General features: G+C 42.0%; 1 protein-coding gene across 1 annotated transcript in view; it reads right to left on the bottom strand.

Moving 5' to 3' along the window:
• CORIN (corin, serine peptidase) overlaps positions 1-12,544 on the bottom strand; it is a 126,107-nt gene that overhangs the window by 46,114 nt on the left and 67,449 nt on the right. Inside the window, exons 10-13 of the mRNA XM_056855088.1 lie at positions 11,711-11,818; positions 8,813-9,044; positions 4,727-4,872; positions 3,536-3,643 (exon numbers count right to left, since the gene is read on the bottom strand). Coding sequence (XP_056711066.1) covers positions 3,536-3,643; positions 4,727-4,872; positions 8,813-9,044; positions 11,711-11,818 — 594 coding nt within the window. The remainder of the gene's footprint in view (positions 1-3,535; positions 3,644-4,726; positions 4,873-8,812; positions 9,045-11,710; positions 11,819-12,544) is intronic.

Raw genomic sequence — 12,544 nt, 5'->3', positions numbered from 1 at the left:
CAGAATTGGGCTGCCCAAAGATCCCTTACTCTGGGACCCTGGCAGTGCAAGTATGAAGGCCACATTTGTGTTGCCGCCTTGTTCTCTTTGTAGCATGTGTGCTGATTTTAACAAGAGAGATTTAAGTGTGTTTAATTGCATCATGGAATTAAATGGGTTTAAAAGTACTGACCTTTGGCTAGATCGTGACCTACGCCAAAAATGTAAACGCTAATTGTTCTCACTGCGCAATAAGTTGTTTTATATGATCATTGACGTCAATGTTGTAACTTTGGGAAACAAAGATGTTCTCTGGTTTATACTGCCATATTCAAATAGCCTCCAGAGCAATACTAAAGATATGTACAATCTGTGATGACGTATACAATGTCCATGTTCATTATGGAGGGTTGTCATCTGCTCCATAGTCGCAAACAAGAATTTTTTGCTCGGAATGCCTCTTAACCATGCTGTGTGAACGCTTAACAAAAATACATAAAGAAAAAGTGGCGACTGCTGCTGCCCAAATGTGGGGAGTTCTTTCCCAGGAGATGCAACAAAGCTTGAGCATCTGAGCTAAAACACAGCAGTTAGTAACAGGGGCGCTTGGAATTAACATGTGTTTAGAAAATAATTATTGCTACTTGCTTTAGAATAGGTCTAAATGAGTAAATAGATTTGCTGACGTTGTCACTGAACATCTGTATATCAAAACTTAGAACCTACTGATGATCACAAGAGTGCTCTTTTAATGTCTGAAAAGGTAAAAATAGTCCCCTGTGCAAGCACTGGGTCATAAGAACATAAGTATATAAGAAAGGCCATCCTGGATCAGACCAGGTCTAGCAGTCTGTTCACACAGTGGCCAACCAGGTGACTCTAGGAAGCCCGCAAACAAGACGACTGCAGCAGCACCATCCTGCCTGCGTTCCACAGCACCTAAAATAATAGGCATGCTCCTCTGATCCTGGAGAGAATAGGTATGCACCATGACTAGTATCCATTTTTACTAGTAGCCATGAATAGTCTTCTCCTCCATGAACATGTCCACCCCCCTCTTAAAACCTTCCAAGTTGGCAGCCATCACCACGTCCTGGGGCAGGGAGTTCCGCAATTTAACTATGTCAGTAATTACCTTGGATCATTACTGACACGTGGGGCGAAGTCACATCTCGATGTTTACTAGGCAGACTATGTTTACGGGGTGGTTTGCCATTGCCTTCCCCAGTCATCCACACTTTACCCCCAGCAAGCTGGATACTCATTTTAACAACCTCGGAAGGATGGAAGGCTGAGTCAACCTTGAGCCGGCTACCTGAAACTGATTTCGGTCAGGATCAAACTCAGGTTATGAGCAGAGCTTTGACTGCAGTACTGCAGCTTACCACTCTGCACCACGGGGCTTACACTGGGCTATATAACATGTTGATCTGACTGGAACTGCTATTATGTTCTTAAATTTCTTTTTCGAATATACTGTACAGTCTCACATTGACTAACCGTGCATTCCTGAGAATTGGCGTAAGGGAATGGCGGGGAGAAGGCGCAGTCTAGCCGCCTCCTAAAACTGTTCCACCTACGCCGAAAAACAAAAAAAAAGCCTTTTTGCTGCTTTTTATTTTTATTTTTTTATTAAGCGGGGCCTTTTTGCTAAAAAGCAGGCGCAGCAATGCTGTTCTCGGCGCAGGTGTTACGGAGCGAAAGGGGACAGGAAGCCGCCTACTGGCAGCTCCTCCCCCTGGCTCGCCCTGGGAACGCCCCCCCCCAAGCTGGAGGAGGAGTGGCGCTCAGTTCCGCGGCGCTCAGGTGCCAAGAGAGCTGCCCTCGCTGCCAGCGTAAGGGCATCTAATCACGGCACAAGACACAAGCTGGCGGCGAGGTCACGCTGCCTCCTAAGGAGAATCGGCCCCCAGGCTCAGGAATGCATGGTTAAGCTTTACAGTAGTGGCTAGTGTGATGTTCAACTTGAGTGCTGGGATTAGAGCAGATACAGTAGTCTGTGTTTAGAGTACTGCTCAGTCATACTCAGAGCCAGCGTGGTGTAGTGGTTAAGAGCGGTGGACTCTAATCTGTTGAACCAGGTTGGTTTCCCCACTCCTAGACATGAAGCCAGGTGAGTGACATTGGGCTAGTCACAGTTCTCTTAGCTCTCTCCGCCTACCTCACAAGGAGACTGTTGTGGAGAGAAGAAGGGAAGGAGATTGTAAGCGGGTTTGATTCTCCTTAAAAGGTAGAGAAAGTCAGCATATAAAAACCAACTCTTCTTCTAAAACATACGTGGTGAAGATTATGGAATAGTCTGTAAAAAGAACAGTGTGCTCGTGTACACACATGATTGCAAGGGAAGAGAGAAGTTAACCCTTCAAGCCCTGCTCAATTTTGCTAATTGAACCCAACCTCCCCTGGCTATTACTAGTTTGAAAGGGAAAAGGGGTATCCTTTAAAAAACCTGTCTTTTAAAACTTTAAAATACTAAGAACAGCATGAGAAGCCTGGTTTTGATTAGGAAAACCAAGCAGGACTGAAGGGTTCAGTTTCCTCTTATCCTCCCGTATGGCCTATTTTGAATTACCTGTGTGTGTGTGTGTGCGCGCGCACACGCATGCACATGCGCATGCAGCGCACTTTATAGATCTGTGATTTTTGTCATGTCTTTTCTTTTGGCCTTGGGCAAGCCACCCCCATCCGCAGCCCAATCTGTATTAAATAACTGTTGTGGGGCTAAAATGGGGGGACGGAAGCCCTTATATACCACCTGAGACCTATGGAAGAACAATGGAATATAAAAAGAGATTGCTTTTTAAGTTGCACAATCCCTGAAACCTGTTGTTTTTTACTTCACACCCTGCTATTATACTTTCTGCTTAGTTTATCACTCCTCACTGCCAAATAATTCCAAGATTAAAAAGGTAAAGCACCGGGTCATTCCTGACCCATGGGGTGACGTCACATCCTGACTGCAGCAGTATTGTCCTGCCTGTGTTCCACAGCACCTAATATAATAGGCATGCTCCTCTGATCCTTGAAAGAATAGGTATGCATCATGACTAGTATCCATGAATAGCCCTCTCCTCCACGTCCATTTCACTCTTAAAGCCTTCCAAGTAGGCAGCCATCACCACGTCCTGGGGCAGGGAGTTCCGCAATTTAACTATGTCAGTAATGACCTTGGGTCATTACTGACACGTGGGGTGAAGTCACATCTCGACGTTTACTAGGCAGACTTTGTTTTTACGGGGTGGTTTGCCATTGCCTTCCCCAGTCATCCACACCTTACCCCCCAGCAAGCTGGGTACTCATTTTACCGACTTTGGAAGGATGGAAGGCTGAGTCAACCTTGAGCCAGCTACCTGAAACCAGCTTCCGTTGGGATCAAACTCAGATCGTGAACAGAGCTTGGACTGCAGTACTGCAGCTTACCACTCTGCACCACGGGGCTCTAAAATTCCAAGGTTACAGGAAGCAAATATGCCATTGTAAGCATTCATAATCAATGGCTGCCCTTGACACCCCAGCTACTTGGCAGTGAATATGTTGTTTTGTTTAGCTCATTTACCACAGTTCTCTTCGTCACTATCGTCTTCACAGTCTGCTTGCCCATCACATCTTCGAGAGGATAAGACGCACCTTCCCGAACGACACTTGAAGTGGCTGGGTGAACACTCTGTCAGGAAATGTACAAAGCCCAATCAGATTTTTAAAAGTCATAAGGCAAAGATAGGTGTAAAAGAGAAAAGGGGAGTTCACAAGTTGTCTTACGGCCGTGGGATTAGCCCAGTGTCTTCCCAGCCATACAACTGAAATGATAGGCATGCATTCCAATGACACACCAACAACAAATGGGGGGGACTTAACCCTAACAAACAACAGAATTAAGTACCCAAAGGTCAAGAAAAAATAACCATCCAAGGCCAAAAAGTTATACAATCTAAAAGTTATCTCTGTACAAAATATGTATGTATTTATTACAGGCTAAAATCTAATACACGTATAACATATGGTCAGAGCTTATTGTGTGATTTTATGTCTAATTGTGTTACATGAGCATGTTTATTTGGTATGCTTTTGCAAGGCCTTATATGTGTTATTAGATTTTGTGTGTGTGTGTGTGTTAAGTGCCGTCAAGTCGCTTCCTACTCATGGTAACCCTATGAATCAATGTCCTCCAAAATGTCCTATCTTTGGCAGCCTTGCTCAGGTCTTGCAAATTGAGGGCTGTGGCTTCCTTTATAGAGTCAATCCATCTCTTGTTCGGTCTTCCTCTTTTCCTGCTGCCCTCAACATTTCCTAGCATGACTGTCTTTTCTAGTGACTCTTGCCTTCTCATAATGTGACCAAAATACGATAGCCTCAGTTTAGTGATTTTAGCTTCTAGGGTCAGTTCAGGCTTGATTTGATCTATAACCCACTGATTTGTTTACTTGGCAGTCCACAGTATCTGTAACCCTCTCTTCCAACACCACATTTCAAAGGAATCTACTTTCATCCTGTCAGCTTTTTTCATTGTCCAGCTTTCACACCCATACATAGTAATAGGGAATATGATGGCATGAATTAGATTTTAGCCTGTAATAAATACATACATATTTTGCAAGGACATAACTTTTAGCTTGTATAACGCTTTGGCCTTGGATGGTTATTTTTTCTTGACCTTTGGGTACTTAGTTCATGCATTCTGATGACTACATGCCTTCTATCATCTAAAAAACCAAAAGCATTCAATATCAGTTTAAGGTACTGAAGTCACCTTCTACATCCTCATCAGGGGTTAGACAGGTTTGATTGCCTGAATTTTCTTCTGGGAACTGAGTACAATCAGTATCTTCTGGCCATTGTAAGCCAACAATCCCAAGGACAGACTCACATCGTTCTTTGGACTGTTCACAAAGTGCTCTGAAAAGATTAATTTGGATGGAAACAGAGAATAGGTCAATAGAAAAAATGTTGCCCCCCCCTCCAAATAAAAAATCATTGGCAAAAGTCACAAATCTTGTTAAGGAAATAAAAACTTATGTTTACCTTATAAGGCAAGAAAATATATTGTATTTTATCCAGCCATACAGTTCTGAAGACTTAAGAGAAAAATGTTCATCTTTGGAAGAGGTGGCTGATTTCTCCCCCTACACACACACACACACACACACACACACACACACAGTAGATCTTTGCTTTTCTCCTACACTGAGGATCTGCTCACCCTCAGGAACGAATTTTCAGGAGGCTCAGAGGGCTGCAAAGCGAGGGTTGAAGAATGAAAGTTCCATTCCACAAGGTCCACTCTGTGACCAAAGCTTGTTGGATACAAGCAGGGTTGCTGGCTCCGGCTTGGGAAATACCTGGAGATGTTGGGGAGTGGAGCCTGAGGAGGATGGGGTTTGGAGAGGGGAAGAACTTCAATGCCATAGAGTCCAATTGCCAAAGTGGCCATTTCCTCCAGGGGAACTGATCTCTGCCACCTGGAGATCAGTCGTAATAGCGGGAGATCTCCAGCCACCACCTGGAGGTTGGCAACCCGAGATACAAGTCAATGCAATCTTTGCTGGTATGTTACTATACTCAGTCAAAGAACTTCTGAGTTTAGATAGATAGACAGATCGATAGATTGATGCTTAAGATGGGACATTTCAATAGATATGTAAGGCTATATATGCTTGGAGGCTATTTACATGGTACTTATTTTGCACAGCTCTTAATTATTCTTTCCAAAACATCAACAAATTCTTTCCAAGCTGACCAAACACTCTCCACTGTTTCAATGACATTACTTTCAGCCTGATCAGGAAGCTTCTCAGATTTTCCAAAACTGGCACAGAATACTATAACAATGCATCCACAAAGGATCATGGAAACAGCCCCTCCAGCACCCACAGTGTCAGGTTAAAGCATGGGTCAGCTTGAGCCGATACCATTTTTATGAATACCTGAAATATAGTTGAGAAAGAAAAGGAGGCTTACCCAATGTTACTTTTCAATAACGAGTATTACTTCTCTAGATAAATAGTCTCACGTTCTTTGCCTTCTGGACAAAAACAGCCCTTTTTTAACAAAAATCTCTTCATATGAAAGCTTTCCCATAATAATAATTATTTTGATTGTTCTTTATTAGGCATATTCTTTATTCATTATAGCCATTTAAGATGGACTAACCAGGAACAGAACACACTATTATATGGAACAATATCCCATCAGTGTCTTTAATGGTTCTAAAACACTTCAACCATTATTTCCCCAAACTTGAAGTGCAAATCAGATGTGCACATGACAAGTATTAGGAACTAGACGAAACACACAGTTGCATTTATAAGGCTCTGTGGCCTCTGATTCCTCTGGAGCTATGTGCCAGTGCCAAAGAAACAAATATCATTATTTGGATTATGCTTGTGACCGAATGTGGACGTTGCAAGCCTGTTTTATTAAACAGCTGCAACCAGTAAAAATGACACTGACCATGATAGTGGGTCATGGAGATTTGGAGACCAGGATGCAAATCCCTGGCTCAGCCATAAAACTCATTGGGTGTCCTCGGACAAGTCATTATCTTTCTATCTAACTTGCCTGACAGGGTTGTTGTGAAGGTAAAATGGAATGACTCATGCATTCTGCATAGAAGTCTTTGGAGAAAGGATGGGATAACAAATTGAAAAGATAATCAGAAAATTGTAGGACTTTGTGTAGACTTCGTACCTTAACAAAAGACTGGCATGTTATGTAATACAATGGTCTTCTATTGACACCTACAAAGTGGACTAAGAATAAGGTAAGAAAAAAAGAGGAGGGTCTTTTATGCATGGCTGTTTCACTCACCATACACTCCGACTTCAGATCTTTGTTTTGATTATGCATGCCTTTTCCGACCATCAGAGGTTTCCTCGCTCTCCACCTGCATTTCCGCGGGTTTTGCCCGTTTTCAAATTCAAGATAAAACAGGTCCCTGAAAATGCAGGCAAAATGCGTGGAAAGGCAGGGGGAGAGCGAGGCGACCTCTGACGGTCGGAAACAGCATGTACAATCAACACAAAGACCAAAAGTTATCGGAGGGGTGACGGTGAGTGAAACAGCCATGCATAAAAGACGAAACACATCAAGAGAACGGGCTAAGCAAGTCCCTCTGCCATCTAATCCCAGAAGAAATCTATATTTGCTTACACTGTTTAACATGCAGTCTGAAACATCTTGAATCCTATGCTTTATTTAATTTTTAATAGACAACTAGTGTGCATTTATATATGGTAAAATCTACATTTAGAAATATTTGGCTTGCCTAATTGAAGCATTGAAGGAATTTCCTGCAACCACAGAATTGCTTTTCTCCTAAAATATGTCACAGGAAATCTTGGCATGCATCCAGTCAAGCAGGTAGCCAGCAGGACTCATATTTGTCCTCCCTAATTTTGCTAAACTACTTAACCAATGGTTGAGGGATCTTAAGTTTCTGTATAGGACACACAGGTCAGTTCGTGCAAAATATAATAAATGGACACAAACTTGACATTAAAAATGGAAGGAGAGTTGGTTTTTATATGCCGACTTTCTCTACCACTTAAGGAAGAATCAAACTGGCTTACAATCACCTTCACTTCCCCTCCCCACAACTGTGGTGGCAAAGAGGGACCTAGCAACCCTACAGGGAAGGCTTACCACACTTGTGCACTCTTGGGAATTAGCAACCAACCACCGTCCCTACCCCTGGCACTTGTTTTGAATAGTGGCTTTGAACAGTGGAGGTCTATGTGATATAGAGAACAACTACCAATGTTTAAAATAGTAAAGAATTTATTAAAAGGAAAAGGACAATGGACGTGCTCTGAACAGCAATGGATTGAGGAAGTAAAACAAATGGATTGAGGAAGTGTGTGTTGTGTGTTAAGTGCCGTCAAGTCGCTTCCGACTCATGGCGACCCTATGAATGAAAGTCCTCCAAAATGTCCTATCTTTGACAGCCTTGCTCAGATCTTGCAAATTGAGGGCTGTGGCTTCCTTTATTGAGTCAGTCTATCTCTTGTTGTATCTTCCTCTTTTCCTGCTGCCCTCAACTTTTCCTAGCATGACTGGAAAAGCGACTCTTGTTGTCTCATGATGTGACCAAAATACGACAGCCTCAGTTTAGTCATTTTTGCCTCTAGGGTCAGTTCAGGCTTGATTTGATCTAGAACCCACTGATTTTTTTTATTTATTTTTTTGGCAGTCCACGGTATTTTGGCAGTCCAACACCACATTTCAAAGGAATCTATTTTCTTCCTATCAGCTTTCTTCACTGTCCAGCTTTCACACCCATACATAGTAATAGGAAAGAAAATGAGTAAACATACATTTATCTGCCCCTCAACCCTATACATGCTCTAGCTGATCTTATTCTAAGGCAGTCTCTAACTTTGGAAGTCATAGAGTTCTAATAAGCTACCCGTCAGCTTGGAGTCTTTGCCAGGCAGCCAGCCTTTTCTCTGCTCCACATGGCAATGGCAGCCATCAAGATGGAACAAAGGTGTGAGAGCTAGAAGAGAGTTAGAAGGATATACCTCTGCATAGGTTAGCGCTGGTAATGATCTATGAATTCACCTGCATTGCACATAACGGTGCAGATGAGGAAGAGATTTTCTGCACCACTAGCTTTGTCTGGATCACTGGTTTAAAACTGGATTTGCTGATTTAACACTGACTTAATGCACAGCCTACTTGCTGCTGTGCCCCCATTGCAGTTTCTGAAAACTAAACTGAGAAGCAACAGGAACCCCTAGTCTCACCACTGATATTGTCTTTCTATGCACTGTGGTCAGAATTAAAGTTGCACTGAAAAGAGGAAAAAATTAAACTGCAGCTAGCTGTTAAATATTACCTGCATGGCGGGATTCGTTGGTTGGTTTGAGGATTGCATTTTGGCACCAAGATGGTACAAGCGAAAAACATCAAGTATTTGTAACAATTGGTCTGAACCAAAGCTGGGAAGAGAGAAGACTCCCAACTGATAGAGGCTTCTTTCTGTGTTCGATGGCCCAAGTAATTGGGGAAATTAGTATAATTGTAAGGCAGGTTCATGCACAGTTCCAACGTGATTGGTTCACACTGACCTGGCAGAGAGAAGAAAAAAGAATGAAATTACATTTAAAAATACGTAAGTAATAATTTTGGAATTCTATAGTTTCAGGAATTATCCAGTAATTCCAGGATGCAAGATTAGTAAGGTGGATCATATTTTACCACCACTCCCAATGGAAAGTATATATTTGTTTTTTTAACTGAAAATGTATCCTGTTAATAAATTCAGATCAAGGCAAGAAAAATCACACCAGAAGCAGTACTCCATATAGTTCTATCACCATAGGCTAGGGTTGCCAGGTCCCTCTTCGCCACCGGTGGGAGGTTTTTGGGACGGAGCCTGAGGAGGGGAGGGTTTACTACATATATAACAAGTACGGTAACCATTATAAAATATTTATTTATCCATTCTTTAAAAATTATGCCTTTCCTCTTAGCTCATGGAATTTTGGCTAACGAAATCTGTCATACTCTGAAAAGGGCAACATTGATCCTTAGATAAGTTTCAGCCATCAAGCACAAAAAGGACCAGCGTGAAACAAAAAAGAATGGAAAAACTACAGCAATGAGAAAGGCTGGAGGTTCCGTTTTTACATGCAGATACAGAAGCAATCAGGAGCCCCGTGGCACAGAGTGGTAAACTGCAGTACTGCAGTCCAAGCTCTGCTCATGACCTGAATTCGATCCCAACGGAAGTTGGTTTCAGGTAACTGGCTCAAGGTTGACTCCCTCTTCGCCACCCGTGGGAGGTTTTTGGGGCAGAGCTTTTTTGAGTGGGAGGTTTTCCGAGGTCGGTCAAATGAGTACTCAGTTTGCTGGGGATAAAGGGAAGATGACTGGGGAAGGCACTGGCAAACCACCCCGTAAACAAAGTTTGCCTAGTAAACTTCGGGATGTGACGTCACCCCATGGGTCAGTAATGACCCGGTGCTTGCACAGGGGACCTTTACCTTTTTTTACAGAAGCAATATGTTTTGGGTTTTGTTTTTTTAATTAAATTACGTGCGACTGCTAGCCAACTGCAGTGTTATTTAGGATCCCATTTCGTAATATAAAGAAGCTCAAGAGTAGGTTTGCCAACTTCCAGGTGGGGCCAGGAGATCTCCTGGTATCTTGACTGGTCTTCAGACTACAGAGCTCAGTTGCACTGGGGAAAAAGGCTGCTTTTAGGGTAGGCTCTATGGCACTATGCCATGCTGAGGCCCCTCCCCAAGCCCTGCCCTCCCCAAGCTCCACCCCCAAGTCTCCAGGAATTTCCCAACCCAGAGTTGGCACCCCTACTCAAGAGACACCTAGAATTTTGGGATCTAGCACCAGTCTGCCTTGGATTTGGAGCATGTAGCCTAAACTTCACCATACTTCTTCATACATTGGCAGTCTCACACCTATCGTTCGGTATTTCTGTTTTTTTCTGTTTATTAGGTTTGGATCACACATGCCTATTCATTAGTGAAAAACGTTAGTATCAAGTGGTCACTCACATGTGGTCACCCTGTAAAAAGCATTAGAAATGCTGTTCCTTTGCATGATATTTGGGTGCCCAGTCATTCCTGAGGGCAGCAGGAAAAGAGGAAGACCCAACAAGAGATGGATTGACTCAATAAAGGAAGCCACAGCCTTCAATTTGCAAGATCTGAGCAAGGCTGTCAAAGATAGGACATTCTGGAGGACTTTCATTCATAGGTTCGCCATGAGTCAGAAGCGACTTAACACACACATACACAGTCATTAAAATACAAATGAATGGATATATATATAATTGGCAATTTGCTACTGTTTAATGGAACCCCAAATCTATTGACTGACTCACAGTAGGATTAGCCCTCATACTACTCAACTGCCTCACAGTACTCATACTACTACTGCCTCATTGTACTCATACTACTACTTCGGGGCTTTGCTGTGATTATACTTGCATTTTCTGACCGTCAGAGGTCGCCTCGCTCTCCCCACGCGTTTCTGCGTGTTTTGCTCATGTTTGCTGGATTCGTGTTTAGCCAGCATCCAAAAATGAAGGCAAAACTCGTGGAATCATGCGGGGAGAGCAAGGCGACATCTGACGGTCAGAAAATGCAAGCATAATCAAAGCCAAGCCCCGAAGTAGTTGGCGGGGTGACCACAAGGAAACAGCCACGCATAAATGGACTTTGCGTTGGTCCATGATTCAAATGTTTCTTGGAACCATTATATCATTCAGTATTAAATTGAGATCTACTATAAGGTAATTGAAAAATCGAAGGTCATAATGCAGTAAGAAACAGGCATGTAAATGCATGCCTATTATATTTTTGTTTCACTTTATCATTTTTGGAACATGTACCCTTAAATTGAAAAGAGGGCGTGTTGTTTGTGCTTTCAGGGTGTATTTTGAAAATCTGTCACAACAACAAATGCCCAACAAGAAAAATAAAAGCTAGAAAGCCTGTGAACAACAGAAAATTGGAATCAGTTGTTACAAAAAATGTTATATCTTTAGTCATAATGATATTAGATGACTAAACACCTTGGCTTTGTTTTCTCCTAATCAAAATCATTTCAAGTACTGAGACATGTCACCATTATTCATCAGAAATAACTAAAACAGAAAGATTATTTTCTCCAGTGTCCTGAAACGCACAATCATTAATGCCACCAACATAGAAGCTGCTGGAAGCAGGCAAGCGAGAGAGCACGGATACAAAGGAAAAACTCTACTCACTACAATTTACATGGCTGTTATTCACATTACAGAGAGAAGAGTTGCCACAGGGATCAGGACAGGATGTAGAAGTACATTTCTGATCTCCTTGGTGACATAGCATCTGACCTAGAAGGACAAAATAAGATGTTACAATAATTGCCGCATGGTGGAACAATTTTGACCAATAAAATAGTCAGTGCTAAAGAGGGAAGAGTGAACAAAAGGTTTGCCTGGCACCCATAAATAATGTGCTTGGATCAGTATTTGAAGTCACTAAGATAACCATAATGGTAATTACATTAGAGAGTAGTGATTGGTCAACAGGCATTCTGTCCTTCCATGGAAGCATCAAGTGCTGACAAAAACATCCTGCCTCACTTATCAACACTGTCACAATTCACATAGTACAGCCACAAAATTCATATAAACCCTTTAATGCCAATCTAACATGATATCAAATACAAAATTGTCTAACAAACACACCCAAGGGTAATATATCCCAGTGTCTAACTTAACATTACCTATCTAAACAACAAACAAACAAGGATGCATACATTTCAAGACAGATTTTTTACAAATGACTGATGTCATTCAGTCTCAAAGTATGAAAAATTACATCAGTGTGAAAAATACACACAATAGGCCTAAGGCCAAACTTACAAACTTATGTTATAGCTGCAATAGCAACTTGTTAAAATTTGTAAAAACTGTCTTGAAATATATGTATCCTTGTTTGTTTGTTGTTTAGATAGGTAATGTTAAGTTAGACACTGGGATATATTACACTTGGGTGTGTTTGTTAGACAATTTTGTATTTGATACCATGTTATATTGGCATTAAAGGTTTTATAT

This window comes from Euleptes europaea, chromosome 9, assembly GCF_029931775.1.
Source record: "Euleptes europaea isolate rEulEur1 chromosome 9, rEulEur1.hap1, whole genome shotgun sequence".
NCBI lineage: Eukaryota > Metazoa > Chordata > Lepidosauria > Squamata > Sphaerodactylidae > Euleptes > Euleptes europaea.
Note: the sequence above shows the minus strand (reverse complement) of the source record. Positions and strands in the feature narration are given on the sequence as shown.